The sequence below is a fragment of the Jaculus jaculus genome, chromosome 1, assembly GCF_020740685.1.
Source record: "Jaculus jaculus isolate mJacJac1 chromosome 1, mJacJac1.mat.Y.cur, whole genome shotgun sequence".
NCBI classification, from domain to species: Eukaryota; Metazoa; Chordata; class Mammalia; order Rodentia; family Dipodidae; genus Jaculus; species Jaculus jaculus.
The window spans coordinates 16,411,935-16,436,532 of NC_059102.1; the positions used below are offsets into that span (position 1 = coordinate 16,411,935).

Below are 24,598 nucleotides of genomic sequence, written 5' to 3' on the forward strand. Positions count from 1 at the left end.
AGCCCCCCTGGATCCATGGATTAAGAGATTAAAGGAGACCACTGGGCAAGGCCTCCTCTTTCCCCTTCATATTCCTGGTATGATAATTGCTTAAACTGATTTGCACTTTCACAAAAGCTCACAGGACGCTTTGTAGCTCGAACAGAACAGACGAGGTTTCTCTATCAATGGAAATAAAACTGATTAATGCAGCCCTATCAGGATAAGAAGCAAATGAAGCATGCAAAAACAACCTCAGACCCCCAGAAGGGGGAAGGGGGAGGGATAAAGCTAAGTTTCCTCCAAGAATGGTTACAACTTTTTCTTTAAAGTTAAAATTAAGAGTTGAAGGTTTCTCAGAATGCTTGCCTTATAAGGCTCCTGGGACCTTTCAGCTCATCCTTTACCTTCATCAGATTGGGGCCTGGGAGAGTAAAAGGAAGAAAGGAAGGAAGGAGGGAAGAAGAGCAGGAAGACAGGGGGCAGGGAAGACTTGTCCTTAAGGGGTTTGAAGTCAGAAACCAACTTTAGAAGTCCCAGGACTCCGATTTGGCTCTGTTCCTGGAGGGAATATTCTTCAATTCTTAACTAAATTCTACACTTAGGGGGAAAAAAACAGATAAAGAAAAGTAAGCATTTTTAAATCCAAAGTTGAAACTAATCTCCCTTACCAAAGCATGGAAGGGACCCCACTGGCGAAAGTCTGTTTGCAAAAACTGCCTCCGCTCCCTTTTCTGAAAGTGACCATCTCAGTCATCTTCCTTTTCCCCTGAAACCTCTCTTTTAAACACCCCTCATAGGTCTGGACCTTTTGCGTGTGGAGATTTGGAGATTCGTGAACCCAGCTGGGAAATGACCGCAAATTTGATACTTTTTGTAAAGATCCACTTCCATTTCTCAAGACAACTACACTGAGGGCATATTGATAAATCTTTATTGACAAAATATTGACATTGACATACTTCTTGGAAGTATATAGTGTGTTAGAATTCTAACAAATTAACACAAAACACAAAAATATTTACATTCTGGTATAGAAGACATTAAGGAAGCGTTTGTCACTCTCTTTAGTAAATCTATGGTCTTGGAAGAGAAACTCAGTGCTTGAAAACTTGCCGCATGTCCTTGGCCACACTAACATCATCCCCATACCTGCAGTCCTTCCTTCCGTGGTTTTGTATCATTTATTTATTTATTTATTTATTTTGCAATAGACAGATTTAAAGTTCGGAATGGCCATTACATTGAGTGGTTGCAGTCAGTCAATTTCTCCAACCACTAAAAGGAGAAGTTGACTTGGCAGTTTAAAGTCTCAATGTTTAGGAAAGGGAATGTCCAAGAAATGGAATTAATTTAGGTTTTGTTTGTTCCAGCACAAGCTCTGATTCTTGTGGGTACCCACCCCTATCTTCATCTTGCTCCCCGTTTCTCTGTAAGAGGACCAACTATCTCCGAGCCTATTTCATTTAGCTTTCACAATCACTTTGACGTCAGAAGGTATCAAAAAGTGTTTACAGACTGCACATTTCTCGGAAAAAAAAATCAAAATTAAAAAGCACACAGAACCTGTCTTCAAAGGAAAGTGAAATTACAATTCATTTTGTCTTTAGACACCATTCGCTCAACCACTGCTACATGCAATTCAAGTTTTTGAAACAGGTGTGGGGTGGGGGGCTAGGTTGGAATTTCACGTATTGTTACTAATTTAAAATGGGGAGGAACACTGCGAAGTGCAAAATTAAAAGTCCTGTGCCTGGTTGTTTAAAATATCGTATTTTTTTTTCTAAAGTGGACTGCGATAAACAGAATACCTGTCAATCATCTTGTTTCCCTGGTTTGGTGTTTGACAGGCGGCTCCCCTGGTCAGAGTGCACCTTTGCCAGGATAAGATCTCTCTCTCTCTCTGTCTCTCTCTCTCTTCCCTCTTTCTGTCTCTCACTCACTCAGCTGCCTCTTTAGACGAGGGTTGCATGTTGATGAAGGGGCTCCGTCCTCTGCCATCCCAAGCACGGTCCAGTACCCTCGCTGTCCGCTGTGAGCACCGCGGCTCTCTGATCCCCCTCTCCCTGCCTCCTTGAATGCGTGTGCAGTTTTGTTTCTTTTCCTTCTTCCTTGCCTCTCCCTGTCTCTCTTTTGCTCCATGTTGTCCATTTTTGTGGGGCTAGGTTTGTGTTTTTAGTCATCTGAGGTCACGTCTATTTCCTCCGGACTCGCCTGCTTGGTGGCGATTCTCCACCGGTTAATGTGGTGTGTCCCTTTTTTCTTCTGTTGCGAATCTGAGCCTTCTTCCTCTAGCTTCTGCCTTTTGAATTTCGTTCTCCGGTTCTGAAACCATACTTTTACCTGCGGGGAGAGGCAGGCGGGGCACGTTAGATGCTACTCAGCACCCTCCTATCTATAGCGGGAACCCTGCCCCAGCCCAGCCTCAGTCCAAAGTGAAGAAAGCTCAGTCCCCTGGATGAATATTCTAAGGTCTGGCCACCCCAGACCTCCCCTCCAAGAGCTCAACCCCTATGTAGGAAACTTGGCTCCCTGACCTTCTCAACCCTTCCCAAGAGCCTCTCCCCAGGGCCTCAAGGCCCAGAAGGCAATCAGCCTTTAACTTCCATGGCACTGCCCAGGGCACACACACACACATCTCACTGAGAGCAGAAGTCTTGCAAAGAATGAGAATCCAAATAAAAAACGAGTCAGGAAAGATAAAGAGACGTGGTCCTAGTGCACCCAGCCAGCAACTGCAAGGAAGGCTCTGCGGTTCCAATGTGCTTTCTATTTTCTGCAGGTCTGGCGGGTGCCTAAATATAGTCCTTCCTCTGGCAGAACAGGCCCCTCAGTAGAGGATGGGGTTTGCCAGGGTCCAGGCCTCATGGTGGGGGACTCTGGCAGGTGAGCAAGAGTGGGATGGGGCCCGAGGAAGCCAAGCGGACAGTGAGGTATGTGGGCCTCAGAACTCACCCAAAAGTGAAAGCTTAGGAAAGAACAGAAGGAAAAGAGAAACTGAATGAGAAGCGGGAGAGAAAGACCGAGGCCCGCTTTTCAGCTCCTGCCCAGGCCCCAGAACAGCGTAAATCAACCTCAGGCTAGGCTTCAATACTTTTCCACCAAGGTGGAGCTGGCAGCCTGGCCTCCCCGGGCCGCTACTACTAGGTCTAGGGAGCATTTGGTATTAAAGTCAGTTAACATCCAATGTCCCCTCTGGGAAAGTTAGGTGGTGGATCCTCACTAAGCAACCAGAGCTAACAGTAACTGTCCCGGCTGCCAGGAGTAGCGTTAGGCTGTAGAACACCACAGCGACTGCACAGCCAATATTCCAGGACCCACACACATCCTGACAGCAGGGGCCAAGCTCAGCTAAAGCCCCAGGGCCCCTGAGGTCACGCTCTACTCTCTCCTTTAAGACTACATTAGGGTTGGCTGGTTCTCCCCATTGCCCATGTCCCCCCAAAGTGCCTCATGAAAAAAGCAGGGCAGGAACAAGGCCGAGTTTAATTTTACTTTGAGTTGGCTAATTGAGGGTGTCGGGGGTGGGGGGGGGGGTTGGACGGTTAATTTCTCCCCCTGGTACTTGCCCAAGGCGCGCGACGTGCGCTCCGGGCTTGACATGCACACAAAGACTCCAGGCCGCATGGGCAGCAAGGGGGACAAAGACCACCTCTGCCTCGGCGGTCTGGGAGAAATCTGCAGGAACCTGCCTCGTGTCCGTCCGGCAGGCACAAACCTGCGAGGCCCTGGGAGGGGGGGGTAGACCTCTACACGCACGCACGCACACACACACACACACACACACACACACACACACACACCGCGCGGAGGGGGACGTTTTAAAAACAAAAACCTCGACCTTTTCGCTCTTCCCAGAAAATAAGTGTTAAAAGTTAATCTGCCTGAAAACATTACTGTTTACTGGGAACTTTGACCCCTCCCTGTGGCTCAGAGTACAGTAGCACCTACTGTAGCCCCGAACCCCTTCTACACCCAGGGACCCAAGCCAGGTGCACCTGGCCACCCAGCGGCGCAGAAAGGCCGGTCCCCAGAGGCGAGCCCTCTCGGCAGCCCGCTAGCTTCATCCCTCGGATTTGGGGTACACCCGGCCTGCCAGGCCTACTCTGGATCCCTTCTCGCCTCCTGGAGGAGGGTAACCAGGGATCCAGAAAGTCAAGGGCCCGAAGTCGCTCAGAGCTTACTCCTTATCCTTTACCGCCTAAACCCCAACCACCAGGGCATCCCGCTGTAATTTGACTCAACCAGGACCCCAAGCTGGGTCTCAAAATTCACACCAAAAGTCTCCCCGAAAACCTGCAGAGGTGTCTTAATGAAACATTTTCGGGGCCAGACAGCTGGGCAGATCATTTCTGCTCTCACCCCCCTTTTCTGGAGTACCACAGACATGAGTCCCTGGAAAGTTGCAAATCCAGAGCACTCGCGTGGACCTAGGCACTGGGCCTTCTGCAGAGTGCCCACTGCGAGCCTCCGCCGCTCTGCCGCAGTACTGGGCATCAGCCGCCTGGGTCCGCAGTCTCGAAAAGGACGGTTCGGGCAGGCAGGTTGGGGTACCCTGGGCGCCGAGCCACCCTCACCTGAGTTTCCGTAAGGCTGAGGCTATGCGCCAGCTGCTTCCTCTCCGCGCCCACCACGTAGTGATTCTTCTCAAAGGCGTGCTCCAGTCTTAGAAGCTGGGACGGCGAGAAGGCGGTTCGGATCCGCTTCGGCTTTCGGGCCAGTGCGTTGTGCAAAAGGAAACTCTCGGGGCTTGTGTCGTTCCCTGCAAAGTGGGGGTGGGGTGTGTCGGGAGGGGTGGGGGAAACACAGCAAACGTGCCTTTAGGAAGCTTCCCGGAGCCGCCTCCTTCTCCCGAGCCGGGCTGGCCGGGCTTAGCTCCGTGGGCCTCCGCAGAAGTCGGCGGCGGGCGCCGGAACCTCCGGAGCCACTGGCCTTCGCAAGGCCCAGCTGCCAGGCCCGGGAGGCCGCCCTGGGCTCCACCTGGATGGTACCCAACCAACAGCTGGTCTCAGAGGGGACAGTTCCCCGAGCTCCCAACCTCTGCGGGTTCCGCGACCGCCCTGGCGCCTCCGACCGCACCAACCTCTCGCCCCGCGCCCGGGGCGTGGGAAGGGATGGCAGAGTCGGGGCTACGTGATGGGCGCCCACCTCTTCCAAATGATAACAACCTTAATAAAAACTAAAGCTTCTTTTCTTTTGAACCTCTCTAGAAACTTTGGCCTTTGAGTGGAGAGGCGGCAGGCACTATCCAGTTTTCTCGAGGATTTGTGTATTTGTGTGTGTATATTGGGGGGTTGCCTATCTTTTGGGGGTCAGGCGAGACGTTGCAGCCGGACTCCTCCCGCAGAAATCTCCCCAGCGAGTGCGCCAGGCTGTTTCCGCGGCCGCCACCCGAGGACCCGGCTCCGGGGCTCCCCGGTTGCAGAGAACCCTGGGGTGACCGACTTGCGGCTGTCTGCGGCCGCGAAGATCCTGGCCGCCCGAGCTCTGGGGGGGGGGGGACCCCAGATCGCGGCTGGGAAGGAATGAGGAAGCCGAGGCTCTTCAACTTTGAGAGCGTTTTTGGGTTCTCTTATTAGAGCAGGAAATTGATCCACCAAAAGCCCAAACAATGAAAAACCAGCGGACAGTCGAAGCGGGGAAGTGGGCAAATTCAATACAGGACTAGGGATGAAAGGTTTTTTGATTTTTTGTTTTAAATAAGGAAGAGCATGCCATCTACCCATTCTATGGTCTGGTAGGAGTGCCAAGGGTTATTGAATGGACAACTAACTCGCTCAGTATTGATCGGCTTTCGCTGGAGTTTGGTCGTATAGACTAGGCTCGGTTAGCTAATGACAAGATCCTTTCCCTAAAGTTTAAACTTCCCTAGCAGACCGAATCCACCTAGGGGGGAAAAAAAAACCCAAATATTTAAAATAGCAAGAAATGAAAACACGAAGACATATCCTCCCCTCCCAGGCCTTCTCTTGTCCTAGCTCATTCCTTTTAAAAGAAAGGAAAACAGAAACCAGACAGAACCCGCCTTCCTGAGGCAGCCTGGTGGGGACCCCAAGTCAACGGGTCGCCACGGGAGAACCGAGCCCTGGAGATTTTCACCCACTCCCTTCCCGCCCCTTTCCGGGCCTCCATTTAAAAAAAAAAAAAACAACGGAGGAAAGAAATAGTCTTCTCGGGTAACGAAAGTCTCCCCTCGCCTTCAGAGACCAAGAAGTCGGAGGGGTATCGAGTGGGTGGAAAAGGAGACCAGGCCCTGTCCCGGCGCTTAGAGGCGAGCGGCCGGAGACGCGGTCGAGGGGAGCGGGAGTCTGGGGACACCTCGGGCTCTGGGTCGGCGGCGGGCACGCTGCGCACGCTGTCCTAGTCATCCCTGTTGGGGGGACATCTCGTTCGCACCCCTTTCGAAGGGTCAAGTGGCAGACCGGCCAGCTACCCCAAACAAGCCATAGCTTGTCGGAGATTGGGGGGGTGGGGGCGGCGGGGATGGAACCCAGCACCAGGGCCCCTGGCTGCCCAGTTTCCGAACCCGGTGCGCGGGCCCGCGAGCAGGAGAAAGCAAGCTGAGCCCGAGGCCTGGCCCGACTCCCACCCGGACCAGGCCGGGTGCCTAAAGGGTGGGGGAGGCGGGACGGGGACAAGGATGCGGCGGGGGAGCGGCGCGCGCTGCGGTCCCCGCGACGTGGCACGTACCTTGGAAGCGATGGCCCAGATACCGGTAGCGGTGGATGAGCCAGGGGTAGAACGTGGACGGGTCCCGCTGCTGAGAGGCGAAGAGGGGGTGTGGCGAGTGCGAGGAGGGCAGGGGGTGGGCGGCCAGGGCGTGCGGCGGCGGCACGGGGTGCACGGGCACGGCGGGGTTGGGCGGGTGCGAGACCGCCTCGGCGAACACCAAGTCCGGGTTGGAGTAGACGCCCCTGCCGGCCGCGGCGGCCGAGTGGAAGCCGTTGAGGAACGGGTTGATGGGGCTGGAGTTGGCGTAGCTGAGCGCCGCGGGACGGATGGGGTCTTCGGAGCGCGAGGCGGGCAGGGGACTGTCCTTGGCCACCAGCGACTCGATGGTGAAGCAGCGCTTGGGCGCCGGCTGGAACATGCTGCGCCGAGGAGCGGGCGCCCGGGGCTCCCCACTCCCGGCCACCGACCCGCGGCGCGCGCTGCCTCCGCCGCCCGCTGCCCGCGGCGGCGAGGACCGGAGAGAATTGGGGACTCGTTTGTTTGGGGTGGGGGGAGGGAAGGAAGGAAGAAAGGAAGGAAAGGAAAAAAGGAAAGGAGGGGGGAGGGGGAAGGAGAGGCGAAGCCGAGGATCCCGAGAATCTTGAACCAAACGCGCCCAACCTGGAGAGAGGGGGGAAAAAATCCTTCCAGAAGAATTTGCAGGCGTGGATTGGGGTAATTTTTTTTTTTTTTTTTTTGGAGAGATGGCGTAGTGGTGGTGGTGGGGAGGGTGGAATTAAAGGCAAGGAGGAGGGGGGGAAAGTTTCTCTGGGGGGGGGAGGCCAAAAAAAAAAGTTTTCTCTCCTCTGCAAAAGGCGGGCAGGGCGCCCTAAGTCCAAGGACAATCCATGGAAGTGCCCGCTTCTTCACAAGTTGTGCAAACGATTTGTTAGTTCATGAGCCTAATTAGTGCGGGGATCACATAAACAGCTTCCTCCGAAGCCTGGTAAATGGCTTGATGATTGGTCGCTATTACTCGCCCTGAGGTGGAAGGGGGGAGACTCTTTAAAGTGCGTCAGAGGGAGGCGAGCGCCTGGGAACCCGGAGGCCTGGATCTGGGCCGAGAGTGGAACGGAGTCGACGTCGCCGCCCCGCCGGTGCCTCCCGTCGCCTCCCCGACCTCTCCGCGTCGTCGCCCCGCGCTCCGAGGTGGCTCAGTCGATCGCGCGGCGCCTGCTGCCGCTTCTCTCCTCCTCCTCCTCCTCCTCTACCTCCTCCTCTTCCTCCGCTTTCCTCTCCTTTTCCTCCTCCTCTTCCTCCTTCTCCTCCTCCTCCTCTTCTTCCTCCTCCTCCTCTTCTTTTCCCCACCTCCTCCCCCTCAGCCACCGCCTCCTCCACCGACACCACTCCCTCCGGGGCACCCTGGTCCCTGCAGAGTCCCCCCGGCCCGCTCCGTCTTTGCCCAGGCTCCTCGGATCCTAAGAAGCGTGTTTCGCCGGAGCTGCAGGACCGACAGACGTGCGGGAGTCCTCGCTCCCAGAGTTCGCCGCCGCGGTCCTCCGGCGGGCCTGGGTCGGGGACGCTGAGATTGCTCCGGGCACACCAGACCTCGAGGGTAAGCGGGAGGGAACTGGTGCCTTGGCCAAGGCTATAGACGCCTTCGCTTAGACCAATCCCCACCCCCAGAAAAAAAAAATAGCCCGAGGCTTCCCAGGCGCGCGGGGAGTGGGGTCCTCCCACACCTTCCAGCCACGCGGAGCCTGGAGGTCCCAGGGTCGCCGGCGCGCTCGCTGTCCCGGACCCGGCTTGTCCGTTTGCAAATGGAAACTGCAGCGACCAACCTCGCCGTGCAGTAGGCTTCCAATTTAAAAATCTCACAGTCTCTGTCGGCAGGGTATTCACTGCCTCCCCCACTCCACCCCCCAAAAAAAATTCCTTCGGGTTTGGGAGGTCTAAGGTCAAGGCAAGGCTAAGGTGGTGTTACCATCGCCGTTCCCGTTGTCGTTATTGCTGTTGTTATTATTGTTGCTGTCATTTATTATTAATTGTTTTTATTGCTATTATTAAGCACTACATCTGTTGTCCCAGGACTGGGCTAACGTGTAAACCTAGGTTTCGCAACGTGGGACTGCGGATCTCGTCTCCGATCCTAGACCCTGTCCGCATTTTCGAGTTCGCCTTAGGTTTTGGGATGATTTTAGGGCCCAGTTCTCTGGTCCTCATTGGCTCGCTCCACGGCATAATTATGATCACATCCCCCAGGCTGCTGGAGCTGCTCTCTGTTTATTGGTGGTTAAAGATCTATTATCTATTCATCAGCCGCCTCTTTTTTTCCTCCCCCCCCCCTTTTGCAAATTACATTCTTCTAAAGTGAAGTACCAGCAGGTATTTTGCACGTTTACAATTAATGATTAAAATTTTTTTGGTGTCCTTTAAAGTCTATTACTCCCAGACCTTAAAAAGGATGAAATGCCTGTGTTCCGAGACTAGGTTTCTGGAGACCAGGGTGAAGTCGATCTGGAAGAGAGAAAAGTAAAAGTTCACCAGAGAAAGCCTGCAAGCCACCTGATTTGGCCAAGGGTCTGGGCTGAGTGTGTGCACTGGGCCTCTCCAGTTATCAGTTCCTTTCTATCAGATCTGGATCTCCTCTTTTGGCTGCCCCAAGATTGGTTTTGTCTGCTGCAGCATGTGGCGATGCGAATTTGCTGTATGGTACTGGTGTAGGGGGTGTTGAGAACATCTTCTGTTGGTATTGGGGGCTCCAAGCTGATTAGTTGGGAGACCACAAGAACCATCTTTGCTGTCCTCACTTTGAGAGATTCTCCCCCCACCCCCTGGGCTCAAGCATGTGACCCAGGACAGCTTGACCTTCACACTTGGGAAAATTGTCCCCTGCCTGAGATTTCAGGGCTGTGTACCACTAGCCTCAGGTTTTACCTTTTGTTCCAGGTGGTCTTGCTTTGTCCCAAAGAGTCTGGGCATCTCCATGAAATGAGGGTTCATTTGAAGGCTACATTTGCACCATCTCTCCACCCTCAAAAGTGTCTCCAGCTCAGACCTTCTTCTGGTTCAAACCGGGGCCATTGAAAGCCTTGCCCAGCCCATGAGCCCAAGCACAGCGCTTTGTTTATTGACCAGTTCGTATTAGCCATTCTGGCTGAGGACATGTTGATAGTTGATTTTTGAGGGCCAGGGGATTCCATTTCTGTCTGGGAAACTTAAGTGAGACACCCCCCCTCCCACAGCCACATGGGTGTGAATGTTCAGCCTTTCCTGTTTCAGGTGTAGTTGGTCCTCTCTTAACCCTTGACCTCTTTGGGCCAGATGTGTTGGGAAAGAGTTCTTAGGGGATGGAGACTGGGCCCTCATCCTCTTGTCCCAGGCAGGGACATTTGACCAGTTGTGTGATGCCCTCTGAAGACCACCTACCTCTTACAAATTGCCCTTCGAAGGACATGATTGCTCCCTGTGGCTGGCAGGTGGCCAAGAGTACAGGAGTAGTGAATTTAGTGCCCACATTTTTCTGGGGGAAAAAAAAGGCCGGGCATTCGGTTTCTCTGCCTCAAGGGCCTCACTCTGGGGCTAGGTTCTGGGGCTCTTTCTTCCAGAAGAAGCTGCTTCCAGTGAATCAGGGGCCATGCAGGCCCTGGCAGCCATCTGATAATCTATGCTAATACATGCGCCCAGCCCAAGGAGCACTGCGAAGGTTGGTAACGTTGGCCCCAACGTGTGGGGGAATTAACTAGCGGAGTAACTCATTAACCACCCTGGCCAGTAGAGGCCGCGCCAGGGGTTCAGGGTGCTCCAGTCTGGCCTAGAATCCATAGCCCGTTGAGCACCAGCACTCCGGGTTTGGGGCCTTGCAGAAGGTTTCCCTCCTTTGTTCCTTGCCGCCCTGAAGAGGGAGCGTTTGGTTGGGTAGTTGTGCCTTTCCTCTGGGGCATCCTCTCATTGCCCAGTATTCACCCCCCAGCTGCCTTGGATTACATTACGTACTGTGAACTCTGGGATCACACTGTGCAGGCAGGGGACTGGCCGACACATTTGAAGATTCTAATCCCTGATCCGTCGCTTACTGAATAACCTTGGGCGGCCCTGTGCTCCTCATTTGGTCCGGTGTAAAACACAGCGGGGTGCAATGATAGGGTAGGGTGACCACTGAAGGTGCTTACACGGTTGTTTGAAAACCCCATAGAGCTAAATAGTACGAAGTGTAAACTTTTCTGTGTGTAATTATAACAGGCTTGCTTGCATTCGTGGCTTAACTGTGACTTTGGGCAACGTCCCCTGCCTTCTCTGTCTGTTTTCTGTCCCTTCCAATGGGAACAAATAAGAGTGCCGTGGGCCTTGGGTTTATTGGAACAGATCAGCAAAAGTGTTCAGACGGCGTCTGGTACACAGTGTGAGTTAATAAGTCAGCTCCTCTTAGGGATGTTGTCACTATGATCTGCCCACAGCCAGGACTTCATAGACTGTGAACAATCAAGTTGTACCAACAAGTTAAAAGTCGTTCTCGAACCACTCCTGCCTGGCTCCCCGGGTGCTTCCCTAAAGGTCATGAACTTCCTTCAGGAGATACTGGGGTGAGAAAGGCCTGGACTCGACTCCCTGGTACCCTTGGAGGGCAGAGATTTCTGCAAAGCTCAGATAACTAGTTTCCGGCAACGACTTCGCTCTCAGAAGAGCAAATGAAGCGCTCTCCGCGCGTGCCTGGGTGCTAGGCCAGAGTGGTATTTGGGGAGGGTGCATGGTCTCACGCAGTCCCCCTCCGAGGGCTATCTAGAGTCACGACCTGCGTGACTTCGCCTGCCTGACTTGAAAATGGTGGCGTCAGTGTCTTGAAGGCTGTTGAGAAGTAGGTGGGCTTGGCTCCCTATGAGCGGTCATGGCCCTTCAGTCATTGTTAGGCCACAGCCCCGTGTAAGGGTGCAGGCAGAATTGGATCGCGCACGGTGTGCCAGGGCGTTGAGCCCCACTGCATATCAGCGGTCACAGCGCGTGGGAGGTACCGTGGCTGGTGAAGAGGACACCCCATTCGTGGCCCCAGGCATGCAGCAGATGTCCTGAGATGGGACGGCCTCAGGCTGGGTTAAGAAGTCTTTCCACTCACGGTGATTGCGATTTGCAGTCACTCACGTCTCTCAGGGCGGCGGTGGGAAAACGAGAAGGAGAATTAAGACCTTAAAAACATTTTTCAAAAAAAAAAAATTATCATGGTAAATCCCTTTCTGGCGTCCTCCCCAGAGTCCTCAGCCCAGTGGGCGCGGCGGCCCAGGCCAGTGATTGGTGTGTGCGCAGCGGCGCCTAGTGGCTAGGGATGCGCTCGGGCGCGAAACCCTCGGAGTACCTAAGCCTTTGCCCCCCGGAGGGTGCTTAGGGGTTGCACCCTACTGCCAAGACCCTCATAGATCGCAATCTAAGCCAGAGGAGGAAGCCCAAAGACTCCTGTCTTCGACGGGGAGAACAGGGCTTGGATATATGTCCCAACACCCTCCGTCGGCGTCGCCTTCGTTCCAGGGTTCGTCCTCGCGGGAGTTGCTTCTGGAGAGGGCAAGGAGAAAGAGTGTCTGCTCAAAGAAGGACTTGGCGGCAGTGACCATCTAAGCCAGGGAGGTGGCCGGCTACTGCGCACAGGCTACCACGTCTCCATGCGTGAAGTCCCCAAACACCGTGTCCGACCACAGCGGCTCAGAGAACGGGCCCCATGACTGTCAAGCGGGGGGGGGGGGGTGCAGGCGGGGGAGGAGTTGGAAGAACTGGGGGTGCTGAGTGCAGCTCTTACCAGATGTGCGCCCTCTGGCGGCCCGTGGAGGAGGCCCGAGGAAGGTGGCCCTTGATTTCTGCGCAGGTAGTGAAGGGACCGAATCTAGCGCCACGGTCACAGGACAAGAAAGATACTGCTATTGGATTCTAATGACCTGCCCTGCCTCCTGACCCATACGGATCCCAGCCTTTCGGGACAGCCAGGTTCTGCCCCTCAGGTGAGGTCGTGGAACCAGTGTAGGATTTTCTGGAATCCCGGGTGATATTAAGACGATCCCGGAGCCTTTACCTTCGCAAAGCGCATACCCCGGAGGAGGGGAGCGGAGAGCCCTTGGAGGAAGGGTGTCTTTCTCTGATCCTGGCTTCTGGCTGCAGAAAACACGTGCTGTCCTCCGAAGTCAAGGCGAAACTGTGCACTTCAGGGTCTCGCGAGACCATCAGTTTTGAAACCCAAACTTTCAGTCCCAAACACCACAAGGCACACTCAGGACATTCGAGCTTTATCTCCTTCACCAAAACTCGGCACACAGCAGGCCGGATTCACTATTGCAAACGAAGACATAATGAAAGGCACGCAGGGCGGGGGTGGAGGTTGGTATCCCCAGTTCTTCACTGATTGCCTTCTAATGAAAGAGTAGGACCAAGCAGGAACAGACAAGGCGACAACTCTGTCACCTTGATGGTGGGAGTGTGACCATCCCTTCTAGTAACTCCAAAACAGTGTCTCCGAGGCATAGCCAGGGCCAGGATGGGATGGCTGTTCGCCGCACCTCCCCCAGCACTCTGGCATCTTTTTGTTCCAGAATGCTTTCTACCAGGAAGGATGGTTTCCTTAATGACAACTGGAAATGAGAAGGACTCTTACACTTCCTTAGAACGGCAGAGCCTCCCCCCACCTTTCCAGTGAACTGAAACGCAGAGACCCAGCCGCCCCCCTCAAGGACCAAATCTGCTTTTCTTTTTGTAACCTCTCCATGTTCTGGAGGCCTGGGGTGGGGTGGGGGCTGGACCCAGAAATGGGATCGTGGCCACCTAAGGAAGGGAAGATGCTTCAGGTTTTGTTGTTTACTGTTGTTTGTTTTTACTCCGGGAATTATTTGAAAGCTGGGGAAGGTTCTGGGAAGAGTTAGAAATGCTCTAACAGTTCTTCTGACCTGCGTGGAGTTTTTAGTTCATTCACAGCCACGAGTTCAGTGCACCTCACACACTGGTTTGTTGAAGTAGAGAAGCAGCCACGGTGCCCATTTTCCAGGGAGAAAACCGAGGCTGGGGGGTTGTCCAAAGCCACTCCTTGTGCCGCCACCTCCTGGCCATAGATGCGCAGTGGTCACTGCATGAGGAACCTTGGGGGCAGTCTCGTCTGTCCACCTAGTCTCCAGAACCTACCCCCAAGCCAATTTGAAAGGTCAGAGAAGAGTTCTCCCACCCACTGGGGGGGGGGGCAATTCAGCCCAGGCCTCAAGACTCATTCAGGCTGCCCTACCTCTTGCAGTAACTGGCCTTTAAAAGCATGCACTCACCCTCTCACCCACACCCCCACTGCCCTGAAGGTCACTTTTCCAGTCCATATTTTCTTTCTCCTTTCTGAGTTGCCTCCTGCTGGCCCAAGCCTTAGAGGTTAGGACTGGAAGGTTTAAGCGGGGTGGCGGGGGGGGGGGGGGTGGCGGGGGGGGGGGCGGGGGTGCCTGTTGATCTGTGAATTCAGAACCGAGAGGGAAGCTCGCCTGCTTGGGGATTGACTGAAGTCAGAACACTCTCCCAATGTCACTCCCCTGGGAGACTCAAAGGGGTCATTGAACCTCTCCCGGTGTCCCCAGAGCAGTTTTAACCCTGGGTGGTGGGAAAAGGAGGTGCAGCCTGGACTTCCCTTGGATCTGCTCGTGGACGGGGCCGCTAGCACAGAGCCACAAGAGTGGGCCCAGTTTGGGAGATCACCCTGACGTGCACACAGGGTCACGCGCACGCTGAAGACCCCATTCCTTTCGGAGCAGCTGCCTTGGTGGTGAAACCAAGCTAGGGTTCAGCCTGGCTAGGCAACGGGGACGAAGCCCCGGTGACTGGTGTCCCCAAGCTGTCCTGGTTCCACAGCACATTCGCATTCGCCTGGGGATGGGGGACCCTCGCACCCACAGGTTAAACTCATTAGGCCTGTTCCCCCAATCTGCATCGCCTCTGTCTGGGGCTCAGAGATGCGCTGCGTCCCGCTTCCCGCGCGGCCCTAGGCTTCCCGCGGGCGGGTGGAGGGGAGGCCGCCAGCCAAACCGGGATGAGCCCGGGGGACCTGCGGAGTAGCAGCCTGCCCGGGCCTCCCAAGCCCCTTCGTTGACTCCCCCCATTGAGTCCCCCCAGTGCGGAAGAGGGTGGGAGCGTCGCCGCCGTCGCCCTTCGCTTAGCCGGGCCTCCTGCGGCTTGCCGCCGGGGACTGCGCCACAAAGGGTGGCATCGGCGCAGCGCGGGCAGGGACCGCAGTGGTTCAATATTAGCTTTTCATTCCAGTCTATTGTGCCCATCTGAGATAATATTGACTCTGAGGTGAGAGCCACAGACGACAGGGCTTGTCTAACACTCGGCCCGCAGCAGGGCGCTCCGAGAGAAGCCAGCCACCGAGAGTTAAAGCGATTGCAAATAAACGCTGCTGGCGCGGCCCCGCGGCCCAGGCTGCGGTCGGCCCGGTCCCAGGACTGCCAGCGGCCCTTGCGAACCAGAACTGCCATCTCCCCGCAGTCCCAGGGCTGCCAATGGTCCCGCGCCCCAGAGCTGCCGTCGGCCGGGATCCCAGGGCTGCCCGCGGACCCCCGCGCTGCCTGCAAGTGACCTTAGCTCCGACCCCGGGGCTCAGAATTCTGCCCAGGTGTTCTGGAAACTCCCACCCAAACAGCAAACAGCCTGCGATTTGCACGCACACCCGTCTTGGAAGCGATGCAGAGGCGCCAGTCCCGAGTTAATTTAGGAGTAAAATAATTCCCGCTCACTGTTTCAGGCTGTCAGTCAACATGGGACGCTGATACACTTCCTTTTAAAGGATGTCACTCTTTCCGGTAACTTTCTGTCAAAATGTTTCTCCTATTTCCCCAGCTTAGGGAGAGTAGACGCAAGCAGCAATTATTAATCGGCTTTATGGAGAGAGCGCGGTTAATATCAAATTTCTAACTACGCGCTTCGCTTTGCTTTGAATCGGCTCCCTTGCGCAAGCCATCTGAGGGTCTCCAAACTGCCTTTCCAACCACAGCCCTAAAGGGCCTCCAGAGCGCTCAGGACTTGCACATAAAGATCCATTTCAAATTTCAAATTGCCTCTAAATGGCCGCGTTGGAAAATGGCACATTAAATTGTTTTACGTCTGAGACAGACATTTAGGCATGTGCTCTAGGGACCAGACACCCAATATGCCCTCCCGTGTCATGTACGAAATTTGCTCCCTACCCCCAATTAGAGTCTGACCCTTGTAAGAGATAATCTGCTAACTCCATTACCCCAATAAAGAACTGGTCTTTTGGGACCTTTCATCTACCTCGAAGACGCGGTGGGCCCATGGGGAGCTGGGGTAGGGTGAGGCCTGGAGGTGCAGCGCTTGCGGGAGTCAGAACATCGGGAACAAAGGGAGCTTCCCTTGTTCCTTTCACGTGCAGCAGGTACGGCGTCTTGGATATTTATACACACGAGCTACAACATACATGGTCCGTTTGTATTATGCACTGTTTACCATATAATATGTTTTCAGCATGTATTGTTTGATGTATAACATCTTGCTGCTATATTATTTTATATTATTTATATGATGTTTTATTATACATTATAAATGTCCCACACAGTTCTGGATATATATTTACATTACATATGAGTAGTCTTTAATCTCCCTGTAAGCACATATTTGATTGTTTTCGTGTAACTTTATAAGGTCTTAATCAAAACCACTTTGAGACCCGCTACAGTCGATATAAGAAGAGAACTGGACAGGGGTATCTCTGCTGGGAGGGGCAGCTGTTCCCCGTGGTTTTTCAAACGGTCCCTTCCTTAGGGACAGAGGGGACAATGCTCTGGACCCAAGAGCAGTTTCCTCTCCTTTCTAGGGTTCAGTGGTTGATGTGGTTCTGAGAGTGGCTATTTGAGGTTCTGATCTGATGGCCCCCCAAAGTGATGTCATGAATTAAAAATGACTTTGAGGAGTGAAGCATATGCTCAACAGAGGCATCCGGGACTTCACGGAGGCTTCTCAGGTCAGATATAACTGGGCTTCTGGGTGACAAGCTGCCCAGGTCCTGGTGCTTTAGGAAGGCAGGAGCCTGGAAACCAGGCTTCTGGGTCAGATAGCTCGTGGCTCAGGGGTTTTCCAATGCCAGCCTGCTCATAGTGACTGGGGTAAAATGAACAAGCAGTGCTGAGTTTCCAGGAGAAGGGCAGAGCCAGGTGGACAGAGGGAAATCAAGCAGGGATTTCGGACAAGGGTCAGCCCCGCACAAGGATTGGCCAGGTGGTGTATAGGGGCGAGGCATGGGGTGCCAGAGAGAGAGTCAGGTATTCCCAAAGCGTCAGGGATGACAAGGGCCCTGGACACTACGGTCTGAACAGAAGAGCTAGTTCAAAGGCCTGGAAGTTTCAAAGGAAACTTGGAGTGGGGCTGGGAGGATGAAGACCCCACTGAGAAGCTAGAGGAGGAGGAGACAGTGTGAGTCAGCTTGCTTATTTCTTAAAAGCTCCTCTCTTCCAAATGGTTACCTGGTACAAAATGTCTTACACCAGGAAACAGTGAAACTTGGCTAAAACTGAGACCAGTGGATTTACTTGCCCATACAGCCAGCAAAATCCAGGGCTCTGGGAGGCTCTGTGCCTGCTTCTGAGATTTGGGGAAGGGAATAGGTTTCGGTGGCCAAAAAGGAGTGTCTGCTGGTTGCTGGCATAAGCAGCTCAGACCCTGGAAAGGCTCTTAGGTATCGTGAAAATGAGCTGGAGAAGGGGAGGGAAGCAGAGGGAACAGGAGGGAGGAGAGTGCCCTCTTGTTGATGAAAACAGACAGTCCCGGCTGGAGAGATGGCTTCGCGGTTAAGGCAGGCACTTTTCTGCCAAGCCTAAGGACCCAGGTTCAATTCCCCAGTACCTACATGAGTCAGATGCACAAGGTGGCGAATGCTTCCTTTGCAGTGGCTAGAGACCCTGTGGCACACCCATTCTTTCTCGCTTTCTTTCTCTCTCTCAAATAAATAAACAAAAATAAAAAGTTTAGGAAAAAAAAAAAACAACAGACAGTCCCCTCCTGGTCTGTCATATCTGTGCCTGGCTGTCTGGAGAAAGTCTGAACACAGCCTTTGCTGAACCAAGCCTGCCAAGTGAGGAGTGTAACCTTGTTGGGCTCAGGCACATGTGGCTGTCTGTAGCATTTTCTCCATTCAGGTATTTCGTCTTACCCACGTTTGATCAGCATGGTGGAACACTTTAATGGTGGAAACATCAGAGCCTTGTTCTGAGCCCCATGGCCCTAGTTAAAGGGCTGGTGCACCAGGGCACCCAAAGATAGGATCCGTTTTACTTCTTGTCAGTTGCCAGGGCCTCTCACGTGAGAGGGTATTCATTCTTGTTTCTGATGGCTCGGGTTCCAGCCACTGCGCTCAATCAGCATCTATTACAAAGGTGTGCCTCACCCAGACCTCCCAGGGATCTGGAATCTATCAAAGCCATTGAAGGCAGTTCCCATTTTCCACATGAAAAGACTGAGGGACTGAGATGTTGGCTGTCACCTAGCTAGCTACAAATCCGAGTCAGCAGTCCCAGCAGCTTTTCTTTTCTCTCCCCACCTTAAAATGCCCTCTATCCTCCCCCACTGAGGATGAAAAGACATACAGATTGAAAAAAAAAAGAGAGATAACACCCTCACCCCCAAAACCAATGATCATAGAATACAGAGCCTGAATCTTATGTCCTCACCAGAACAGAGCCAAGAAACAGTTGGTGTGTGGACAGCATTGCTGGTTTACAAAGAACCTGCCCATGTTCATGTCACCTCCCTCACCAGCTCTGTGACATGCACGCTGCCACTATCATCCCATTTGTGAAACACACACACACACACACACACACACACACACACACACACACACGGGCTCAATGAGGCTGCCAAGTTTGACAAGTGCCCACCCAGTCTGCACAAAACCCTAGGGTCACCCAACAGCCCATTTCAAACCTCTTGGTTTTGTCCGTTACCACACATTTTTAGCCAATGGGATTAGGCTTCAGGTTCTGTTGTGAAGTTGTTTTCCCTTCTTCTTGTTTTATGTGTTCCTACAAATCTTACTTCAGGATCCCAAACTTGCTCTACATTTATACCACGCACCCTCCTCCTCTGTGTGTGTGTGTGCGTGCGTGTGTGTGTGTGTGTGTGCGTGTGTACGCCGTGTGTACTGCGGGGCAGCACCGGGATGCAGGACAGGGATTTTCTCCGATGTGCAGTCAGATGATATGCTTAGACCACAGTTTATCAGCCTGACGCACAATCATTTGCTTGTCTGTGTTTCAGTTGGCCTTATACATGCCACTAAAACTCAAATGTGCAGCTAAGGTTTTAAAACATGTGTGCGTATGTTGTTTTGAAAATAGCTTATTATTTTTGTACGTGACTGGTGTGCGTGGGCATGTGTGCATGCACACACGCGTGTGCACATGCAGGGGGTGCACATGTCATATCACAGGTGTGTCAGAGGACAACTATGGGGCTTTACCTTTCAAGTTCTCTTGTTCACCGCTGCCTATGTGAGGCAGCTGGTCCCTTTCTCCCCTTCTCTCTAGAGGAGAGCTGGGATTACAGATGGTTACCATTGCATCTGGCTTTTCCATGGGTTCTGGGGATACAACCTCATACTTAGGCTGCAAACATTTTTACCCACTGGGTCATCTCCCTAACACCTAATCTTTGTTTTAGACATGGTTTTCCTCTTCGCTGAGCTCTAATGGGGAAAAGTTTTAGGTAGGAGGAATCCTTTTGGTCACATGATTTCATGTCCCAAGAGATAACCAAGAATCCTGATAGGAAATAGCATGAGAAGGCCGTGATCACAGAGTGACATACCTGACTCGTTCACTTCTCGACAGGAGCCTCGTCCATAGGTGAAAGCTTTCTTCCCCTCTCGTATTATAAAATGATCTGTAAAGTTTCATGTCCTAGTCAGTAACAGTTACCAAAATTCCCTGTACTCAGAGACCACCCACCACTGCCCAGCATTTTGACATGTAAACTTATGACATTTTGGAAAAGAAAAGAAATTGGATTATGTCAACATATTTTGCTATTGTTGTCCTAGTGAATAAAAGAAAGGAAAGGAATGGGCTATGATATTCTGCTTACATAAAGTTTATACCCAGCAAAACTCACAGATGGGTATGGAACTCAGGAGGAGGGTTGACTGGGGAGGACCACGAGGAAACCTTCTACAGGGCTGGAAATGTTCCCTGTCTTTTTCTGGGCAATGGTGACATGGATTCACATAGTTGCCAAACCTCATCAAACTCAAGACTGTAAGTATTTTGGCTGTTAATCTTTATGTCTTAATAAAGAAAAAGAAAGGAAAAAGCCTTTGAGAAATATTAGAGCAAAAGACAAAACTGGGCAGGTGAAAAAGAAGCCAAAAAACATGGCTATTAGCCCATCATGTGCTGAGCAGAGACAAGCTACCAAGACACCGGGGCTTTATGTGGGGGGTGACTGGCTGGCCTCTTCATTGCAGCCCAGGTCAATCCTGGAAGGGCTGCATCCTTCAAAGGGCGATGTCTTGTTAAGACCTGCCGGGGCTCCCCATGTTGCCAGATTCCCTGTCCTTGGGTGCTTTGGCCTAGACCCAGGCATTGCATTTTCCATGATGGGGTTGCTAGGAGCTCATCCACAACCTGTACTGAGTCAGGAAGATAAAAGACTTTCACTTGCAGACCCTCTTTCTTTCTAGTCGCTAACGGGCATTGACAAGGTTGTCACAAGGTTATTGGCAAACACAGTATCACACAAGTTGCTTAAGATGCCATCCAACTATTAGATCCTGACCGATCAAATCCAGCACTTTAAGCTTGCTAGGAACGTAAATATATTGAGTTGCAGTGATTGTGTACCATGAAGAACAAGAGAGAGGAAGGGAGCAAGACCCTGCCCACCTCAGTGATCTATTAGGTTGGCATTTGATATCCAAAACAAAACTCCCATGATAACAACCCTTAAGGGGCTCATCGCCTAGCAGAGGAAGCCCACCTTGGTACATGTGTACCAGAAATCAAATCTTTTTTTGCTTCTTTTTATTTATTTATTTGAGAGCAACAGAGAAAGAAAGAGGGAGAGAGAGAAAATGGGTGGACCAGGGCTTCCAGCCACTGCAAACGAACTCCAGATGCGTGCGCCCCCTTGTGCATCTGGCTAACGTGGGACCTGGGGAAGCGAGCCTCAAACTGGGGTCCTTAGGCTTCACAGGCAAGCGCTTAACTGCTAAGCCATCTCTCCAGCCCCAGAAATCAAATCTTATACGTGTGAGAGATGCCCTCTTTGTGTCACTAGTCTGGGAGCCTAACTTTTTTAACTTCCCCATCACCAATGTGGCTGATTAACTAGCTTTGACCTTCAGATTATTTGAAGGAGGTAATATGGGCAAGACTTGCAATTCTGAAGAGAGAGAGAGAGAGAGAGAGAGAGAGAGAGAGAGAGAGAGAAAGGGTAAATGCCATGCAGAGCCAGCAGAGGAGCTGCCAGAGGTGTGTCTGACTCAGCAGCAAGGAAAGTGAAAACATAACCTACCCATCCCCACTGCACACACAGGAGGAGAAAGAGAAGCCATGCCTCAAACCAGCCATGGACAGTGAGACTGGCCCAGGGTGACCTGGGCACTAGGGCTCTGTGAGCAGAGTGGGTTCAGCTTGGAATCATTTAAAAATCAGATTTTATTTATTTATTTATTTATTTATTTATTTATTTATTTATTTATTTATTTATAATGGAGACATGTAGTCCAGCAGTCTGGCCATAATCTTGCAATGCTCTTGAACTTCAGGTCCCTCTGTCTCCACCTCTCAAGTGCAGGGTTACAATGACGGCACACTTAGTTTCATATGATGCTAGGGACCAAACCCAGAAGAGATTCCTACAGGTTAAGGTAAGCACTCTACACACTGAACCACATCACAGCCCTAAAATAAGGTATTTAGGGAAGTTTGGGTCATTTATTCATCCCACCAATGTGGAACATTTAACATTTGTAAGTAAATTTGCAATTTACCTGCAGTTACACGTGCAGTCAGTCAATCATAGTGCTGGCCCTCAAGAACTAGCTGGGGCACTGCACAGCTAAGGATCATTTAAGGAGATCAGTGTCCAGACAAAACGAGCCCAGGGGAGGCTGTGGGTATATTTAAATGACACAGACAAGCATATGCTTCCTGTGATTCTTGCCAAGAAACTCTTAGGGGTGGAGGAAGATGAATCTTCCAGAAGACTCTCTGAGGAAAACAGAGGTGTTCCTGAAGTTAAAAGTAGCAAGGGGGGAGTTGGTGACTGACTCCAAGCAGGTAGAAGTGACCTTTGAACGAGAGACAAGAGGGAGCACTGGTTTATTGACTGAATGCTGGGCATCATGTTTGTGTCAAGGACGAACACATTTCATTGTCATGAGGCGCTTTAAGGGAAGAGGTGTGTATGAGTGCCTGTGTGCATGCATGTGTGTGTACCCTCCTCATTTTCTGTTCTAAAACCCATTTTTAAATGCTTTATTTATTTAGTTATTTGAGAGTGGAAGACAGATATATATGTGTACACACACACACACACACACACACACACACACACATATATATATACATACACAGAGAGAGAGAGAGAGAATGGACATGCTAGAAAGCCCCCAGCCACTGCAAACAAACTCTAGACACATGCACCACCACCTTGTCCATCTGGGAAATTGAACCTGGGTCCTTAGGCTTTGCAGGCAAGTGCCTTAACCACTAAGCAATCTCTCCAGCCCTAAAACCTTTCTAAAATTAAAAAAAGGTGAAAATTTAAAACTTGGAGCTCAGAGAAGTTAAGCAAATTCTCCAAGGACTTACATAGAAAGGTCTCACCAAGGATTTGAACCTTTGCCTGGCACTCCTATGCCCTGACTTCAGTCCATGATTTATCAGGAAGTCAAGAGGCCTCAAACTGTAGTTCTGAGTACGGAATGCGATTAGGCAGTCAAAATGCCTTTGTAAAGCACAGGCATTTAACTGGTATTAATTGTAAAAATATTTTGCAATGATCTCTTCCCCTTGATGGTCAGCTAGTCATTCAATAAATACTGTCCATGCACATATGTGGAGCCAGGTACAGTACGAGTCACCGGGATGTAAAAGGAGAAAATGCAAAATCTCGGTCCTCAGGGAGCTGACCTTCCACAGCAAGACAGTTTGCTGGCATAAAAAAAGGACTGGTGACTCTGGGAGAAAAGTAGAGAGCTTAAGAATGAATGACAATATATAGTCCTTGTTTGGACTACTGAAAAATTAAAAACAACTTGCATATCTATTCATAGGGGATGAGTAAATAAAATTAAGATGGTTCCTTGCTACAAAAAAAATGGTGTAGGGCTGGGGAGATGGCTTAGAGGTTAAGGTGTTTCCCTGCAAAGCCAAAGGACCCAGGTTCAATTCCCCAGGCCCCACGTTAGCCAGATGCACAAGGGGGTGCACGCATCTGGATTTTGTTTGCAGTGGCTGGAGGCCCTGGTGCGCCCACTCTCCCCCCTCCCTCTTTCTTTGTTAAATAAATAAATAAATAAATAAATAAAAGTAAAATATTTTTAAAATCTTTTTAAAAAATGGCGTAGCTACTTACAAAAACTGAAGTAGCTCTCTATGGTGACATGAAAAGAACTCCGAGTCAGATTAAGGGGTGGGAGTTCTAGAACAATCCGTAATATGATACCGTTAATGTTTAAAATAAACACCCCTTGTTTGTTTGACCATGTATTTATACACTGGTATGTAGGTACATGTATATGCTGAGATGGAAACTTGGAGAGAAGTTCTGGAAAGATCCATGCTGAGCTGGCAACCGTATGGCCTCTGGAGAGGAAAAGGGACCTGGAGAGTTTGAGGAGGACTGGGCACTTTGAACGCAGCGTGTACGTCTTGATTGCTTAATTGCTGACAATGGGAATGAATTCACTTACTGCATTTGCAATTACACAAGGAGACATTGGCAGGTAACTGATGTAGTTATAGCAGTTTGATTATGGGCGACAACTGCTACTCTTTTAATCTCCTTTAATGTTTCTTTAATATGCCTATACAGTGATAGAGACACACAGATGGGATGATGCCAAGACATAAAAGGTGGAGTTAGAACATAGCACCCTGGCTTGGAAAGCTTGCCTCTCCCCACGCCATCTGCAGTTTATAGTGAAACCTCTTTTAAGAGCATCATGGGATGTTGGATAGAAACCCTTGCTCTCCCAGTTCTGAGACACATGTAATTATTTCAACAGTGAAGTAGCCCCAAGGATTTTGCGATAGATATGACTTCATTATGAGAGTATCAGCCCCCTCCCAGAGGCGGCTGAACTTCTGGCAAAATCAATGTGGGGGTTCTAGTGTGGGAGGTGGTTCTCAGTAGGGTTCCCTCTGCCTCCTGAGCCAAACCAATCTACTTTGGCTGATGTCTGAAAGCCCATGTATTCTGTGACTTTGGGCAAATCTTTGCTATTTCTAGGTCTCCTAGTGAGGGAACAGGACTGTAGAGCTTGTAATGTCATTTCCAGTTCTAAATTTCTGATTTCTACTATGGGAAGTTATGGAAGGAGGCCACGATCCATACATGCATTCACAGGCACCTGTCAGTGGGCTGGGGACAGAAACAAGGCCCGATTTCCTTGGGTGTATGGAGCTGCTCAAGGCATAGCCATGTGGCTGAGGATGTCTGGTGACGCTGGTAGAAAGCAGGAGCAGAAGTGTGGCCACACTCTTCCACTGCTCTGCAGTTTGCCTCCAGCTCTGTGGGTGTATCAGTCACTTGTACTGTTATTATGTGACAAAGCACCTGACAAAAGCTGCTTAAGGAAGGAAGGGTTTATTCTGGAGGTCCGTTGAGGGTACAGTCTGCCATGGAAGGAAGCATCAGGTGAGGGTCACATTGTATCTACGGTTAGGAAGTCGAGAGATAGGAATGGTGGTTCAAAGCTCACTTTCTCCTGTTTATTCAGCTGGAGACAAAG

The 24,598-nt window shown here is 51.5% G+C and overlaps 1 protein-coding gene and 1 long non-coding RNA gene across 3 annotated transcripts in view; one reads left to right on the forward strand and one right to left on the reverse strand.

Annotated features, from left to right (window-relative positions):
* Positions 1 to 896: 896 nt before the first annotated feature.
* Emx2 (empty spiracles homeobox 2) lies at positions 897 to 7,105 on the reverse strand. 2 transcript variants are annotated; one of them, XM_004659300.2, is made up of 3 exons: positions 6,670 to 7,105; positions 4,557 to 4,741; positions 897 to 2,322 (listed from the first exon to the last, which is right to left on the reverse strand). In XM_004659300.2, exons 1-3 carry the CDS (start codon positions 7,067 to 7,069, stop codon positions 2,155 to 2,157), a joined length of 753 nt encoding a protein of 250 aa, XP_004659357.1. In that variant the 5' UTR covers positions 7,070 to 7,105; the 3' UTR covers positions 897 to 2,154. The 2 variants fall into 2 exon arrangements, with proteins under 2 accessions (XP_004659357.1, XP_004659358.1); XM_004659301.2 differs by lacking the exon at positions 4,557 to 4,741 and having other exon boundaries at positions 2,219 to 2,322.
* Positions 7,106 to 7,797: 692 nt separating this feature from the next.
* The window catches only part of LOC123454854, a 64,095-nt gene continuing 47,294 nt past the window's right edge, over positions 7,798 to 24,598 (forward strand). Inside the window, exon 1 of the long non-coding RNA XR_006633520.1 lies at positions 7,798 to 8,245. This is a non-coding gene — a long non-coding RNA (uncharacterized LOC123454854). The remainder of the gene's footprint in view (positions 8,246 to 24,598) is intronic.